The 16,397-nt window shown below is 40.5% G+C and overlaps 1 protein-coding gene across 1 annotated transcript in view; it reads right to left on the bottom strand.

Annotated features, from left to right (window-relative positions):
• Positions 1–11,020, bottom strand: part of RAB23 (RAB23, member RAS oncogene family) — a 38,350-nt gene extending 27,330 nt beyond the window's left edge. The window contains exons 1-2 of the mRNA XM_043591714.1: positions 10,698–11,020; positions 1,728–1,943 (exon numbers count right to left, since the gene is read on the bottom strand). Of these exons, the coding sequence (XP_043447649.1) occupies positions 1,728–1,882 (155 nt within the window). The 5' untranslated portion in view covers positions 1,883–1,943; positions 10,698–11,020. The remainder of the gene's footprint in view (positions 1–1,727; positions 1,944–10,697) is intronic.
• Between the last annotated feature and the right edge of the window lie 5,377 nt (positions 11,021–16,397).

Genomic DNA, 16,397 nt, shown 5'->3' with positions numbered 1-16,397 from the left:
TCCATGGAGGAAGTATCTGCAGACGTGGTGGAAATAGTAGGACATGGAGCCTGAAGATGTGATTGAATTGCTGCAATCTCATGATAAAACATGAGCAGATGAGGAGTTGCTTATTATAAATGAGCAAAGAAAGTGGTTTCTTGGCATGGAATCTAGTCCTGGTGAAGATGCTGTGCAGACTGTTGAAATGACAAGAAAGGATTTAGAATATTAAATAAACTTAGCTGATAAGGTAGCAGCAGGGTTTTTTGTTGTTTTTTTTTTTAATTTTTTTTTCAACGTTTATTTATTTTTGGGACAGAGAGAGACAGAGCATGAACAGGGGAGGGGCAGAGAGAGAGAGAGAGGGAGACACAGAATCAGAAACAGGCTCCAGGCTCTGAGCCATCAGCCCAGAGCCCAACGCGGGGCTCAAACTCACGGACCGCGAGATCGTGACCTGGCTGAAGTCGGACGCTCAACCGACTGCGCCACCCAGGCGCCCCGGTAGCAGCAGGGTTTGAGAGAATTTTTTTAAAGTTTTTAATTTTAATTCCACTATAGTATAACATATAGCGTTATATCAGTTTCAGGTGTACAATATAGTGATTCAATAGGGTTTGAGAGAATTGACTCCAATTTTGAATGAAGTTCTACTGTGGGTAAAATGCCATCAAACAGCATCACATGCTACAGGGAAATCATTCCTGAAAGATAGAGTAAATCAGTGAAGCAAACTTCACTGTTGTCTTATATTAAGAAACTACCACAGCCACCCCAACATTCAACCACCACCCTGATCAGTCAGCAGCCATCAACATCAAGACAAGACCTTCACCAGCAAAAAGATTAAGACTCAGTGAAAGATCAGAGGATGGTTAGCATTTTTTAGCAATACAGTATTTTTTTAATTTTTAATATTTAATTTTTTTAACATTTATTCATTTTTGAGAGTGAGAGAGACAGAGCAGGAGTGGGGGAGGGGCAGAGAGAGTGGGAGACACAGAATCAGAAGCAGGCTCCAGGCTCTGACCTGTCAGCACAGAGCCCGACGCGGGACTTGAACTCACACACCGCGAGATCATGACCTGAGCCTAAGTCGGATGCCCAACCGACTGAGCCACCCAGGTGCCTGAGCAATACAGTATTTTTAAATTAAGGTATGTACATTTTTTTAGACATAATGCTGTTGCATACTTAATAGACTACAGTATAATGTAAACATAACTTTTATATGCACTGTGCAACCAAAAAATTCATTTGACTTGCTTTATTGTGGTAGTCTGGAACAGAACCTGCAAAATCTCCAAGTTGTGCCTATAAGGGACAGAAATCTCATTAGAGTCAAGCATCAGTTTGACTTTAAGAAGTACGCAAGGTGCCACCAATAAATATAACATCAGATACAAGACAGAAAGTGTGGAGGGGAGTATGAAAAAAGGGGGGAAATGAGGAAGGGAAAACAGATGAAAGGTGAAAAAAGGCAGAAGAATAAAGATATACACAGGAATATGTTAACTAACTGGAATCTAAATAAAAGCTTGAAACATTAAAAAGAAAAAAAAAAAGATACACACAGTAATGAGTATTTGAAAACCACCACAGACTGTCTCATTAGCCACAGTCACTAGACTCCTAACCTTGGACTATACTGTAATTAGTATTATTCCAGTGAAAGTCCTAGATATAGTTCACAAATCAAAACTTCATAAATCAAAACTCAGGGGATAAAATGGCCAAGTACATACTGGATTTGTCGCTCCAAAAAATCAACTCCAATGGTTTTCTTGTAGTCTTTTGTAAAAATGCCTTTGCAATATCGCTGAATCATACTTGACTTTCCAACTGCTCCATTCCCTACAACCACCATCTTGATAGCCACTTCCATATCTTCCTCCAACATTTTTGCAGTTGAAAAGGTTTCTGAACCAACTTTAATTCCAGGTGATCAGATCTTCTCAAATCTGTGGTTTAAAATGAAATTATTTTTCATAACATAAAAATTGTACAAAATAAGCTGTAATTGTTTTATGGAAAAATAATTATATTGCACTGCAAGAATTTGTTTCCATGATGGAGGCCCCCTTACCATCCTGTTTAGATCATGTAAATTATTTGAAAGGAGGAACAATAATATCATTCATTTTTGAATCCTGATCAGTAGCAAAATGTATGATATCTAGGTATTAATAAAGGCCTAGATTACATAGTTCTACCTTTCACGGAGACTAAGATTAAGATGGTGAGTGTTAGAGTTGAGGTCTTAGTTGCTCTTAGTGAAGTTGCTGCTTGACCTCTTTAAACTTCAGTTTACTAAGGATATTTATCTCACAAGATTGTTGATCAATGGCACATATAAAGCACTAAGCATGATGAAAATCGAGCACTCAAAAAATGGTAGTTTCATACAACATAATAAATCCTCCATAGTCACCACCATATGGGTAACAAATAAAATATCTAAGAAAACTGCTTTTTCAACCTCACAAGTAATAATTACTATCCCTAGAAAAGCACCCCTAAGAAAGATTTTGTATAATATACAAGTGTGTGTCAGCACTGAACTCTTACAGTGCTTCACTGTTCAGGTTATAATGAGTCCTTTATAAATAATCTTATACCACACATTCTTTCTTTAGTTTCAGACTAGTTACAGTTACTCATATAATGAAAGTAATACAATGTGTACTGTCTGCATTTTAGATTGAAAAGAACAGAAAGTCAATTTCTTCTATTTCTTAAAATTACTAGTTAAATTCCTATTATACAATATTATATTCCAACTACCTTAACTGAAAATCCATCTATACAACCATTACATAAAACAAGTCTGAAACATGAAGAACATTTCCCCCATCCCCCACCACGGAGTCTCAGTAATTGTCTCTACTGCTTCACAAATTTGCACAATCATAAGAATCATCTAGGAGGATTTGTTCAAGTACAGGTTCTAGGTCTCCACCTCAAACATAATTAAATGATGTAAAAAAAAAAAAGTATAAGAATGAAAAGAAGACTATGGTAGGAGCAAAAATACAGGTAAATACAAGACTTCTCTTGAATGTTCTAAATTATGTTGGACTCAAACACAATTGTGTGGTTTTCAGTATGTATAGAGAAAATATTTACGATAACTATAAATGGGAGAAGATAAAGGAATGTAAAGGAAGGTAAAGTTTCTATGCTTCACTTGAACTGGTAAAATGTTGACTCCAAAAGACTGTGATAAGTTATATATATGTGTATATATATGTGTGTATATATACAAGTGCATATATATGTATATTACATGTATACATATATACATATGTGTGTATACATATATTTATACATACACATATGTACGTACATAGTGTGTGTGTGTGTGTATATATATATATACATATATATATATATATATAGTGTAATATCCAGAGCAACCACTGAAGAAGTTACAAAGAGATATACTTAAAACAAAATTAAAGTCTAATAACAATAAAACAATCAGAATCTGACATTTATAGAACTGTTCACACAACAGAATATACTTCTTTTTAAGTATCTATTAAATCTATCTACTAAATATATACCAAGATAAAACAAATTCCAGGTGATTTAAAAAAAAAAAAACCTCAACAAACTTAAAATAATGGGACCACAATGCAGTCGAACTAGAAATAATTAACAGAAAACAGAAAGATAACAGGAAAATCTCCAAACATTTGCAAACTAAAAACAATGTGTGAGCCAAAGACTGAAGCTGAAGATAATTTTTTTTTAAGAGAGAGCGAGCATGAGTGGGAAGAGGAGCAGGGAGGGAGGGAGAGAGAATATCTTAAGCAGGTTCCATGTTCAGTGTGGAGCCTGACATGGGGCTCGATCCCATGACCCTGGGATCATGACCTGAGTTGAAATCGAGAGTCTGGATGCTCAACCGACTTGAGCCACCCAGGTGCACAAGAAAAAAAATTTTTTTTAATTTTTAAATTTTTAAATAATTTTTAAATTTTTAAATAATTTTTAAATTTTTAAATAATTAATTGAATGAAAAGGAAAATACAACATGTGAAAATCTGTGAGACATAGCTAATGTAGTGCTGAAAGAGAAAATTTATAGCACTAAATGCTTACCTTAGAAAAGAAGAAAAGTCTCAATCATTTAAACTCCCACCTCAAGAAACTAGAAAAAGAGCAAAATAAACCCAAAGCAAATGATGGAAATAATAAAGAACAGAAATCAATGAAATTGGAAACAGAAAAACAGGGAAAATTAAACAAAAAACTGTTTCTTTCAGGATCAGTATAACTGACAGAAAAAAAAAAGAGAATACACCTTTTACCAATATTAGGAATAAAATCAAGAATGTCACTATGGACTCTGTGGACTCCAAAGGATAATACAACAGACAACTCTACACACATAAATTTGACAACATAGATGAAATGGACCAATTCCTTAAACAGGATTAACTACCACAACTCACTCAATATGAAATAGATAATTTGAATAGCCCTATAACTATAAAGGAAATTGAATTTGTAACTTAAAAACTCAAAGAAAAATCTCCAGGCTCAGGTGATTTCACGGGAGAATTCTACCAAGCTTTTCAAGAATTGACACCAACGATACACAATCTCTTCCAGAATACTGAAAAGAGGGGAACACTTCCCAACTTATTTTATAAAGCCAGCATTACCTTGATACCAACACCATGCAAAGACAGTACAAAAAAGAAAACTGGACAAATATCCCCTCATGAACACAGACACACCAAAGTCCTCAACAAAATATTAGCAAGTCAAATCCAGGAATATATAAAAAGAATCACCAGGACCAAGTGGGCTTTGTTCTGGGAATGCAAGGGTGGTTCAATACCTAAAACCAATCAGTGTAATCAACCATATTAACAAAGCAAAGAAAAACCTCATCACCATATCAACTGATACATATATCACACGAAATAGATAATAAAACTCAACATCCATTTGTCAGAAAAACAGCAAACTAGAAACACAAGAGGACTCCTTCAACCTGATTAATGGTGTCTATTAAAAAACTATCCAGCTATGCAGCCGCTCTGGGAAACAGTGTGGAGGTTCCTAAAAAATTAAAAATAGACCTACCCTATGACCCAGCAGTAGCACTGCTAGGAATTTACCCAAGGAATACAGCAGTACTGATGCACAGGGGCACTTGTACCCCAATGTTTATAGCAGCACTCTCAACAATAGCCAAATCATGGAAAGAGACTAAATGTCCATCAACTGATGAATGGATAAAGAAATTGTGGTTTATATACACAATGGAGTACTATGTGGCAATGAGAAAGAATGAAATATGGCCCTTTGTAGCAACGTGGATGGAACTGGAGAGTGTGATGCTAAGTGAAATAAGCCATACAGAGAAGGACAGATACCATATGGTTTCACTCTTATGTGGCTCCTGAGAAACTTAACAGAAACCTATGGGGGAGGGGAAGGAAAAAAAAAAAAGAGGTTAAAGTGGGAGAGAGCCAAAGCAGAAGAGACTCTTAAAAACTGAGAACAAACTGAGGGTTGATGGGGGGTGGGAGGGAGGGGAGGGTGGGTGATGGGTATTGAGGAGGGCACCTTTTGGGATGAGCACTGGGTGTTGTATGGAAACCAATTTGACAATAAATTTCATATACAAAAAAAAAAAAAAAAACAACCAGCTAATATTATATACTTAACTCTAAAAACCTGTTGTTTTTTTATTTTAAGTAAACTCTACCCGCAACATGGGGCTCAAACTCATGACTCTGCAATCAAGAGTCACAAGCTCTACTGACTGAGCCACACACCTGAAAGTGTGACTGTTTTAACCCTTAGACTAAGAACAGGGAAAGGATCTCTACTCTCACCAAAGTTCTACATTATACACAAAGTTCTAGCCAGAGAAACAGGTGACAAAAAAACAAATAAAACACAGATTAGGGAAAAAATGAATAGAAGTGACCCTACTCACAAATTACATGACTGTCTTTATAGAAACTTAAAGGAATTAAAAAAAAAAAAATCCTGGAACTAATAAATCAGGTTAGCAAAGGCACAAGATACAAAAACAACAAACAACACTGAATTGTATTTCTATACCCTAACAATGTACAATTTGAAAGCAGGAAACAATATTTTTTTAAGTTTTATTTATTTAAGTAATCTCTATACCCAACATGGGGCTTGAACTCACTACCCTGAGATTAGGAGTCACATGCTCTTCCAACTGAGCCAGCCAGACACCCTGAAACCAAAAATTTTTACGTGACATTTACAAGAGTTCCAAAAAAAATTAAATACTTTGGTATAAATCTAACAAAACACGTACAGGATCTATATGCTGAAAACTATAAAACACTAATGAAATAAACACCTAAATAAATGAGAAGATATGCCATATTCACAGAGTGGAAGATTCAACAAAGTAAAAATAGCACTTCTCCCCAAATTGACCTATGGTTTAATGCAATTCCAAAGTACCAGCAGGATTTTTTTTCTGTATTTGAGACAAGCTGATTCTACATTTATTTTTATTTTTTTTATTTTGAGAGAGAAAGTACAAGCAGGGGAGGCAGAGAAAGAGGGAGAGAGAGGATCCCAAGCAAGTTCCACACTGACGGTGCAGAGCCTGATTCAAGGCTCAAACTCACAAAGCATGAAATCATGACCTGAACTGAGAGCAAGAGTTGGTCCCTTAACAGACTGAGCTACCCAGGTATTCCAAGACAAGCTGATCCTAAACATTATATGGAAAGGCAAATAAACTAGAATAGGTAACACAATTTTGAAAAAGAATAAAATTGGAGGAAATCATACTAGCCAATTAGAAGACACCAAAGAGCTATACTAATTAAGACAGCATGATATTGGCAAAGACAAAGATACATAAATCAGTGGAACAGAGAGCCCAAAAATAGACCCACACCAATTCAGTCAATTGATTTTCAACAAAGGTGCAAAAACAATTCAATGGAAAAAAGACAATGTCTTCAGCAAATGGTGATGGAACAATTGGACATTCATATGTAAAAAAGCAAACATCTGCCTAAACCTCAAAATGCATCAAAGATGTAAAACTATAGGTGCTCTCTCAAAAATAATAAACATTAAAATAATAATAATAATTTTTTTAAAAAAGGGACTCCTGGGTGGCTCAGTAGGTTAAGCATCCAACTTCAGCTCAGGTCATGATCTCCTGGTTTATGAGTTCAAGCCCCACATCAGGCTCTCTACTGTCAGCTCAGAGCCTGTTTCAGATCCTCTGTCTCCCTTTCTCTCTGCCCTTCCCCCACTCATGCTCTCTCTCCTTCTCTCTCTCAAAAATAACAAACATTTTTAAAAAATAAAATAAAAACAAAAATACAGGGGCACCTGCGTGACTTAGTCAGTTGAGCATCAGACTCCTGATTTCAGCTTGGGTCATGATCTCACAGTTTGTGAGTTCCAGCCCTGAATCAGGCTAGCTGCTGTTAGTGCAGAGCCAAGCCTGCTTCAGATCTTCTGTCACCCTCTCTCCCTACCACTCCCCTGCACTCTCACTCTCTATCTCAAAAATAAATAAAACGTTTTAAAAAATAAAATAAAACTATAAGGGTGCCTGTCTGGCTCAGTTTGGTAGAACCTGTGACTCTTGATCTTGGCGTTGTGATTTTGAGCCCCATGTTCGGTGTAGAGATTACTTAAAAATAAAACCTGAAATAAAATAAAATAAAAATAAAACCATATTTTTTGGAAGAAATATTTTAGAAGGCGTAAATCTTGACCTGGTGTTCTTAAAAGGAAAAATTGATAAATGAGACTTCATAAAAACGAAAAACATTTGCTCTGGAAATGATGCTGTCAAAAGAACAAAAAGACATGCTACAAACTACAAGAAAGTATTTGCAAAGCACATATCTACCAAATAACTTGTTTCCAGAACATATAAAGAACCCTCAAAGCTCAACATAAGAGAAAAAACTTGGGGCGCCTGGGTGGCTCAGTCGGTTGGGCGTCCGACTTCAGCTCAGGTCATGATCTCGCGGTCCGTGAGTTCGAGCCCCGCGTCGGGCTCTGGGCTGATGGCTCAGAGCCTGGAGCCTGTTTCAGATTCTGTGTCTCCCTCTCTCTCTGCCCCTCCCCCGTTCATGCTGTGTTTCTCTCTGTCTCAAAAATAAATAAACATTAAAAAAAATTTAAAAAAAAAAAAGAAAAAGAAAAAAAAACTCAACATAAGAAAGCAAACAACCCATTTGAAAAATGGGCAATACCCTTGGCCAGATACTCATCAAAGATTATACATGCTAAATAAGCACATGAAAAGATATTCAACATCGTTAACCATTAGTTAAAGACACATCAAAATCATGTGATACCACACGTCTATTAGCATGGCTAATTTAAATTTAAAATTTAAATTTAATTTTACATTTTACATTTACATTTAAAATTACTGACAATACCAAGTGCTTAGGAGGATGTAGAACAACTGGTACTCTCACACATTGCTGGTAAGAATGCAAAATGATACAACCACTCTGGAAATCAGCATGACAGTTTCTTATAAAGTTAAACATATTTTATATGACCCTGCAACCCACTCTTAGCAATACCCTAAAATGAAAACTTATATTCACACAAAAACCTGTACATGAATGTTTATAAGCAGCTCCATTTATAATCACGAAAAACTGGAAACACTCCAAATGTCCTTCAGTGGGTGGATGTATAAACAACTGTGGCACATCTACCTAATGCAACACTACTTAGTAATAAAAAAAGAAAATTATTGATACATACAACAATTTGGAGGAATCTCAAAGACATTAAGCTGAGTGAAAAGAAGTCAGCATTAAAGGTTACATATTGTATGATTCCACTTATATGACATCTGGAAAGGACTGGTGATTGCAAGGGGTTAGGGGTAAGGGAAAAGATATAAAAGGACAGCATGAGTTTGGCAGAGGTGGGGCGGTGGTAAGAACTGTTCTATAATTCAGATTGTAGTGGTGTTTGCATTAATCTAAAATTCATAGAACCACAAATCCCCTAAAAAGTCACTTTTACCATTTAATTTTATGTTTGTTTATTTATTTATTGTGAGAGAGAAAGAGAGAGAGAGAGCGCGAGTGAGCACGAACACACAGGTCGGGGAGGGAGAGAGAGGAGAGAACCCCAAGCAGGCTCCAAGCACAGCACAGAGCCCAATGCTGTGCTGGATCCCATGACCTTAAGATCATGACCTGAGTGGAAACGAAGAGTCAGAGGCTCAGGCAACTGACTTACCCAGGTGCCCTTTATCATATAATTTTAAAAACAAAATTTAAAGGGACACCTGGGTGGCTCAGTCAGTTAAGCCTTCAACCTTGGTTTGGCTCAGGTCATGATCTCAGGGTTGGTGGAATCCAGCCCCTGCATCAGGCTCTGAGCTGACATCACGGAGCCTGCTTGGGATTACCTCTCCCTCTCTTCTCTTTGCCTCTCCCCAGCTCATTCTCTCTCTCTCTCTCTCTCTCTCTCTCTCTCTCTCTCTCTCTCTCTCTCAAAATAAATAATAAGTTTTTTTTTTAATTTAAAGAAAGAAAGTGCAATCAGATTTTAACGCAGGCAGTCTGACTCTTGTGATTGATTATCAGCTACTACTACTGTCTCGACTTAAGGCACTATATCGAAACAATTAAGTTCTTAGAAAATAAGCATAAATCTGGGTATGATAATTAAAAAGCTTACAGTAATGCTTTACATAAATACTCTTTTCCCCCAATTTAATTTTAAAGATTTACCCAACCAATGCAATCTAATAAACTAGAAAAGAAAAATATGAGCTAAGTCACTGATTAAAAGGGTTGTCTTTTTCATCTCAGGCAGTACTTAAGTACAGTACGATTATGTTTATAACAACACTGAAAAAACTTGTTAGGTTCAGTGAAATTACCCAGAAGACGTTAGGAGTTATATAAAACCTAAAGAAGTACCCGGCCCTTTTCAGACTCTGCTGACACTCCTGATAGTGAAGTTAATACTCTCACACCACCCTCAGGTTCTTACGTCTGGGAGCTGCTGAAGGCTCCTCGGTTCTCCGAGTTAAGAAATTCTGCGGCAGCCAGTGTCAATGAAATAGTGCAGTCTGGCTCATTCATATTCTAGCAGTCACTGAGTGAGAAACTAGGGAAGGGTGGGGCCGCGGGTAAGGAGGGGGCCCCTCCGCAAGGAGGAGGGGGGCCTAAAAGCCGGGGTAGAGCCTGGGACCTTCCTACCCATCACACCTCACCCGGCACTTAACGCCCCCTGCCGCTGTGTCTCCCGGCCGGGGTCGCCCCTTCCCCACCTGGGGACTGGGGAAAGACGAGAAGCTGAGTGCTCAGCCAGGCTGGAGGCCAGCGCCTCTCCCCCGCGCCGTCTCGCTCCTTCCCGCCCTAAGGGCAATTCCAGGGACCCACACCCTGGGAGCCCCGGCCGCGGGGCGGGGAGAACGGGTGCCGGGCAGGAGCTGCCGCCCACCTCCTCCAGCTGGAACTTGGGCACGGCGCTCCGAGGCGGGGGAGAGGGCGCTCAGGGGCCGGGGGATGGGAGCACGGGCCTGGAGGCCCCTGTCCCCGACACCCCTCTCCAGTCCCCGGAGTACGGCACATCCCGGGACCCCGGGGAGAAGCGGGTCCTTCCCCAGCAGAGCCGGGGGAGTCCTGAACCGCTGGAGAGGGCGAGTGAGAGCCGTGCGGCTGCCCGGAGTGCAGGCTGCTACTCACCGTCCCCGCTGGCCACGGACCCGCCGCCCGGCGCGACCGGCTCCTCCTGGTCGCGGCGCAACCGCTGCCGCCGCCGCCACCTCCTCCTCCTCCTCCCAGCGCGCCAGCTCCCCCCGGCGGGGCCGCCCGGCTGGCTCGCGCCCTCTTTCACTCTCTTAAAAATGACTATGATTTTTTTAACGAACTTTATTGCCAGCCAGGGCTCAGAACGAGCGGCTCAGCACGAGCGACTCAGCAGCAACTCCGGCAAGGATGGTGGGGCGCGGGAGACTCGACTCCCCTCATCTGTGGACGCGCCGCTCTGCGGAGCATGCGCTGGGCTGGTTCTGCGCATGCTCCGCGCGGACCGGTGCCCCCCGCCCTGCTCCACCCGCGTTCTGGCTGGTTCTCGGGGAGGGCGGCTCTCCCGCGTTCCCGGCGGCTCTTCTGCGTTCCCGGTGCGTCTGGGGGAACCCGGTGTGCAGTGAGGACCGCAGCGGCGGGCGGGAGCTCCTAGATCGTGGACCCTAGTATAGCACTGACCGAGGAAGGTCCGCATAGGTTTCGCCTACTAAGTGATCAGACTTCCAGAGTACTCAAAGGACTTGCCCTGCCTTGGACACACACCTTTTTTTCTCCACCGGATGACATCCAAGTGGTAGAGTGAGCAAAAAATGTTGAGCAAAACTGAAAACGCACTCACAGTCCACCCGTTGCAGCTGGAGAAAGTAGAAGTCGGAGATGGTTAACAGTTGAGAGAACCAAACCAACAATTGAAAGTTCCCCCTGAAAGCAATCTAAACTGCTTCAGTTGTTTTTATATTTCAAAATACAATAGAATAGAGGGAATAAAGGAAAATACCAACTGTTGGCAAAATACTCCAAGGATGTAGAGTAACCGAATGCATCTACCCTGCTTCTGGAAAGTAAACTAGAACAACTCCTTTAAATAACAATTGAGCACTGTTTCCTAAAGAAGCGTACCCTATGACCCAGCAGTTCCACCTCTACTAATCCAGCCAAGAGAAATGAGAACTTACCTTGAACCAACACGGCAAAAGAATGTTCACAACTGCATTTGTGTTAATAGCCCCCAAATGGAAATAACCCCAAAGACCATAAACGATAGAATAAATTACCTAATTCACACAGTGTTCATGCAATGGAATACTGTGCAACAATGAGAAGAATAACCCACAACTACCGACACGAAATGGCTTAACTGCAGAAATGTAAATTTGAACAAAAAGTAAGGCACAAAAAGTACTTAATGGGTAAGACTTTTTCAGCACAAAAACAGGGAAAAAAAACCCTCTAAAATTTAGGATAATGGTTACTGTTGCAGGAAAGGGATAGTGACTGGGTGAGGGATTTCCAAGGTGTTAGTAAGGCTCTCTCTGTTGATCTTGGCACTAGTTACACATATGTGTTCATTTGTAAAAATTCACCAAACTGTACTCCTATGCACAGTTTTCTGTATGTGAATTATATTTCACAAGCAGTAGTTTTTAAAATTAAAAATTTCTAATTTCAAATGTTTTACCTATAATTGCAATATTGTTTTGTAAACATAGCGGTTACTTATAGGAAATTTAATGCCAAGTAGCCAATGGATTTATCTCTAGGATTTGGTTAGTAGTCCCTTAAACTTGAGTAATGTACTCACCCTCACCCCCTTTAAAAGAAAAGGAAAAGCTTCATTAAGAAATGGGCAAAGGACTTAAATAGACATGTCTTCAAAGAAGGTGTACAAATGACTAATAAGTATATGAAAAGAGACTCAATATCACTTATCATTAGTAAAATGCAAATCAAAACCGCAATGAGATACTACTTCACACCCATTAGAATGACTGTTATAGGGGCGCCCAGCTGGTTCAGTCCATTGAGGGTCTGACTCTTGATTTCAACTCAGGTCATGATCCCGGGGTCCTGGAATCAAGCCCAAAGTTGGGCTCTGTGCTGAGCACAGAGCCTGCTTAAGATTCTCTCCCTCTCTCCCTCTCCCCCTCTCCCCCACTCTCTCTTTAAAAAAAAAAATTAATTAAAAAAGATTAAAGATAAATGGCTATTATAAAACAAAACAAAACAGAAAATAGCAAGTGTTGGCAAGGTTCGTGAGAAATTGCAACCTCTGTGCACTGCCAGCAGGAATGTAAAATGGTACAGCCATTATGGAAAACAATATGGCAGTCCCTCACAAAAATAAAAATAGAATTCCACTTCTGGGTATATACTCAAAAGAATTGAAAGCAAGGAATCAAACCAATATTTGTACAACCATGTCCATATCAACATTATTTACAGTAGCCAAAAAATGGTAGCAGCCCAAATGTGTATCAACAGATGAATTGATAAACAAAGTGTCATATAAATATGACAACTCAGCCTTAAAAAGGAAGGAAATTCTGATACATGGTATACCATGGATGAACCTTGAAGACATCGTGCTGAATAAAAGAAGCCAGTCACAATAGGACAAATACTGTATGACTCCACTTATAGAAGGTATCTAAAGTAGTCAAATTCATAGATACACAAAGTAGAATCATGGTTGACAGAGGGAGAGTGGAGGGGAGAATGGGGAGTTAGTATTTAATGGGTACAGTTTCCATTTTGCAAGGTGAAAAATGTTCTGGAGATGGATGGTGGTAATTAATGATTGGACAACATGAATGTGCTTAATGCCCCTGGACGCTACCCTTGAAAATGGTCAAAATGGTGGGGCACCTGCATGGCTCAGTCAGTCAAGCATCAGACTTTGACTCAGGTCATGATCTCATGGTTCGTGAGTTCAAGCTCTGCATCGGGTTCTGTGCTTACAGCTCAGAGCCTGGAGCCTGCTTCAGATTCTGTGTCTCCCCCTCTCTCTGCCCCTCCCCCACTCCCACTCTGTCTCTTTCTCTCAAAAATAAACATTAAAAAATTTTTTTAAATGGTCAAAATGGTAAATTTTGTGTTAAGTATATTATACCACAATTTTTTAATTTTTTAAATGTTTATTTATTCTTGAGAGAGAGAGAGAGAGAGACAGGGAGGAGGGAGGGACACAGAGAGGAGACACAAAATCCAAAGCAAGCTTCAGGCTCTGAGCTGTCAGCACAGAGCCTGATACAGGGCTCAAACTCACGAACTGTGAGATCATGACCTGAGCCGAAGTCAGATGCTTAACTGACTGAGCCCCCCAGGCACCCCACCACAATTTTTTAAATGGGAAAAAAAAAGAGAAAATTCTAGTGAGTATCAAAAAATAAATCTGAGGATTCAAATTTGAGAAAAACTTCTTGAAGGCCCTTTTCCATTTCCATGGGATTTTTGCACATTCTAATGCAATTATGTCTACCTTTTATTTGATTCAAGACTGTACCCAAGAAGTGGTAGCCTGGCCTTTTATTTATTTTTTAAAAATTTATTTATTTTTGAGAGAGAGAGAAAGTGTGCGCATGTGCATGCCAGTGGGGGAGGGGCAGAAAGAGGGAGACACAGAATCCAAAGCAGGCTCTAGGCCCTGAGCTGTCAGCACAGAGCCTGTTGCAGGTCTTGAACCCTAGACCTGCAAGATCATGACCCGAGCTGAAGTCTGACGCTTAACAGATTAAGCCACCCAGGCGCCCCAGATCTGGCCTTTTAAATCCTGCAGTTGTGCTGTAGCAAAAATGGCAATAGAATTAGTCTGAAGGCCTTTGAAAGAAATTTCACCTGCTGTATCTAGAAATGAGTTGTGCAAAATTATTTAGGGAAAATATTCTTTTTTTGAGAGAGACAGCACTCAAGAGGGGAATGGGGCAAAGGGGGAGAGAGAGAGAGAGAGAGAGAGAGAGAGAGAGAGAGAGAGAATCCCAAGCAGGCTCCAAACTCAGTGGAGAGTCTATCTCAGGGCTGGATCCCATGCCCTTGGGATCATGACCTGAGCCAAAATCAAGAGTCTCAACCCAACTGAGCCACCCAGGCGCTCCTAGGGAAAACATTATGAAAAGTTTTTTTTGTTGTTGTTTTGTTTTAATTTTTAAGTGATTGCCATGCCCAATGTGGGGTTTGAACTCACAATACCAAGGTCAAGAGCGGCATGTTCTACTAACTGAGCCATCCAGGTGCCTCTGAAAAGTTATATATATATTTTTTCAACGTTTATTTATTTTTGGGACAGAGAGAGACAGAGCATGAATGGGGGAGGGGCAGAGAGAGAGGGAGACACAGAATCGGAAACAGGCTCCAGGCTCTGAGCCATCAGCACAGAGCCCGACACGGGGCTCGAACTCACGGACCGCGAGATCGTGACCTGGCTGAAGTCGGACGCTTAACCGACTGCGCCACCCAGGCGCCCCTGAAAAGTTATATTTTTAAGTAATTTAGTGATTCTTCAAATCTAGTACCTTCACTGACCCAGCACAAAGTCCTTTGCTAGTTGTTTCACCATGTCTGACACTAACGTGCCAAGTAGTTTTCAGGGATCATGAATTGTATATGGGTGAAAAGAAACACATTAAAGAAAAATGACTTACTCTTTTTTTTTTTTTTAATTTACATCCAAATTAGTTAGCATATAGTGCAACAATGATTTCAGGAGTAGATTCCTTAGTGCCCCTTACCCCTTTAGCCCATTCCCCCTCCCATAACCCCTCCAGTAACCCTCAGTTTGTTCTCCATATTTATGAGTCTCTTCTGTTTTGTCCCCCTCCCGCCTATATTATTTTTGTTTCCCTTTCCTATGTTCATCTGTTTTGTCTCTTAAAGTCCTCATATGAGTGAAGTCATATGATTTTTGTCTTTCTCTGTCTTGGCTTAGGCCAAGCCTAGGACTTGGCTATGGAACAGGAAAGAGGTAACATCAGGAATGACTCACAGGTTTCTTGAATGACCATCTGAGATTCTGGCACCTAATTCCAATGTGTGGGAGCCACCCCACCCCCACCCCCCCAGGACACCCACCCCCCCAGGACACTAGCTGGGTGTCCTACAATTCAACTCAATTTTGACATTTTCCGTCTGTAGATAGCATCAGGTTCCCCAGGTTAAGGGTTCAGTCCTACAAGACTGTTCATTCTCCACCACCACCCCCTCCCCCCCCCACACACACTTCAGATACCAGTCACAAGCCCAGGTTATCACCTGTGTTTCTGACCAATTCATTATAGATGGGAGGTTCCAATGATCTCTTCCGTGGGTTTGATTAATTTGCTAAAGCAGCTCAGAGAACTCAAGAGAAACGTTTTACTTTCTAGATTACCAGTGTATTATAAAAGAATATAACTCAGCAATAGCCAGATGGTAGAGATGCATAGGGAGAAGAATGGGGAAAGAACATGCAGCTTCATGCCCTCTGCAGATGTTCCAGTCTCCCCACATCTCCGCTGTTCATCTACCCAAAAGCTCTCTGGCCCAGCCCTCATGGGTTTTTATGGAGGCTTCATTACGTGAGCATGATTGATTAAACCATTAGCCATTGGCGATTGAGTCAACTCCAGGCCCCCTCCCCTTGCAGAGGTGATGGTGGGAGGCAACTCTCTAATCACAAGGTTAGTTCTCCTGGCAACCATCCCCCTATCCTTAGGTGGTGTGCGAAATTCACCTTATTAACATAACAAGAGGCCTCTGTTGCTCCCAACCCTAGGAAATTCCAAGGGCTTTAGGAACCCTATGCCTGGAAGAGGGACAAAGACTAAGCATATACTTCTTATTATAAATCACATGGACTTGCTGATAGTGATCACTATGCTACTA

This window comes from Prionailurus bengalensis, chromosome B2 (genome assembly GCF_016509475.1).
Source record: "Prionailurus bengalensis isolate Pbe53 chromosome B2, Fcat_Pben_1.1_paternal_pri, whole genome shotgun sequence".
Lineage (NCBI taxonomy): Eukaryota > Metazoa > Chordata > Mammalia > Carnivora > Felidae > Prionailurus > Prionailurus bengalensis.
This window is presented reverse-complemented; position numbering and strand designations above follow the sequence as displayed.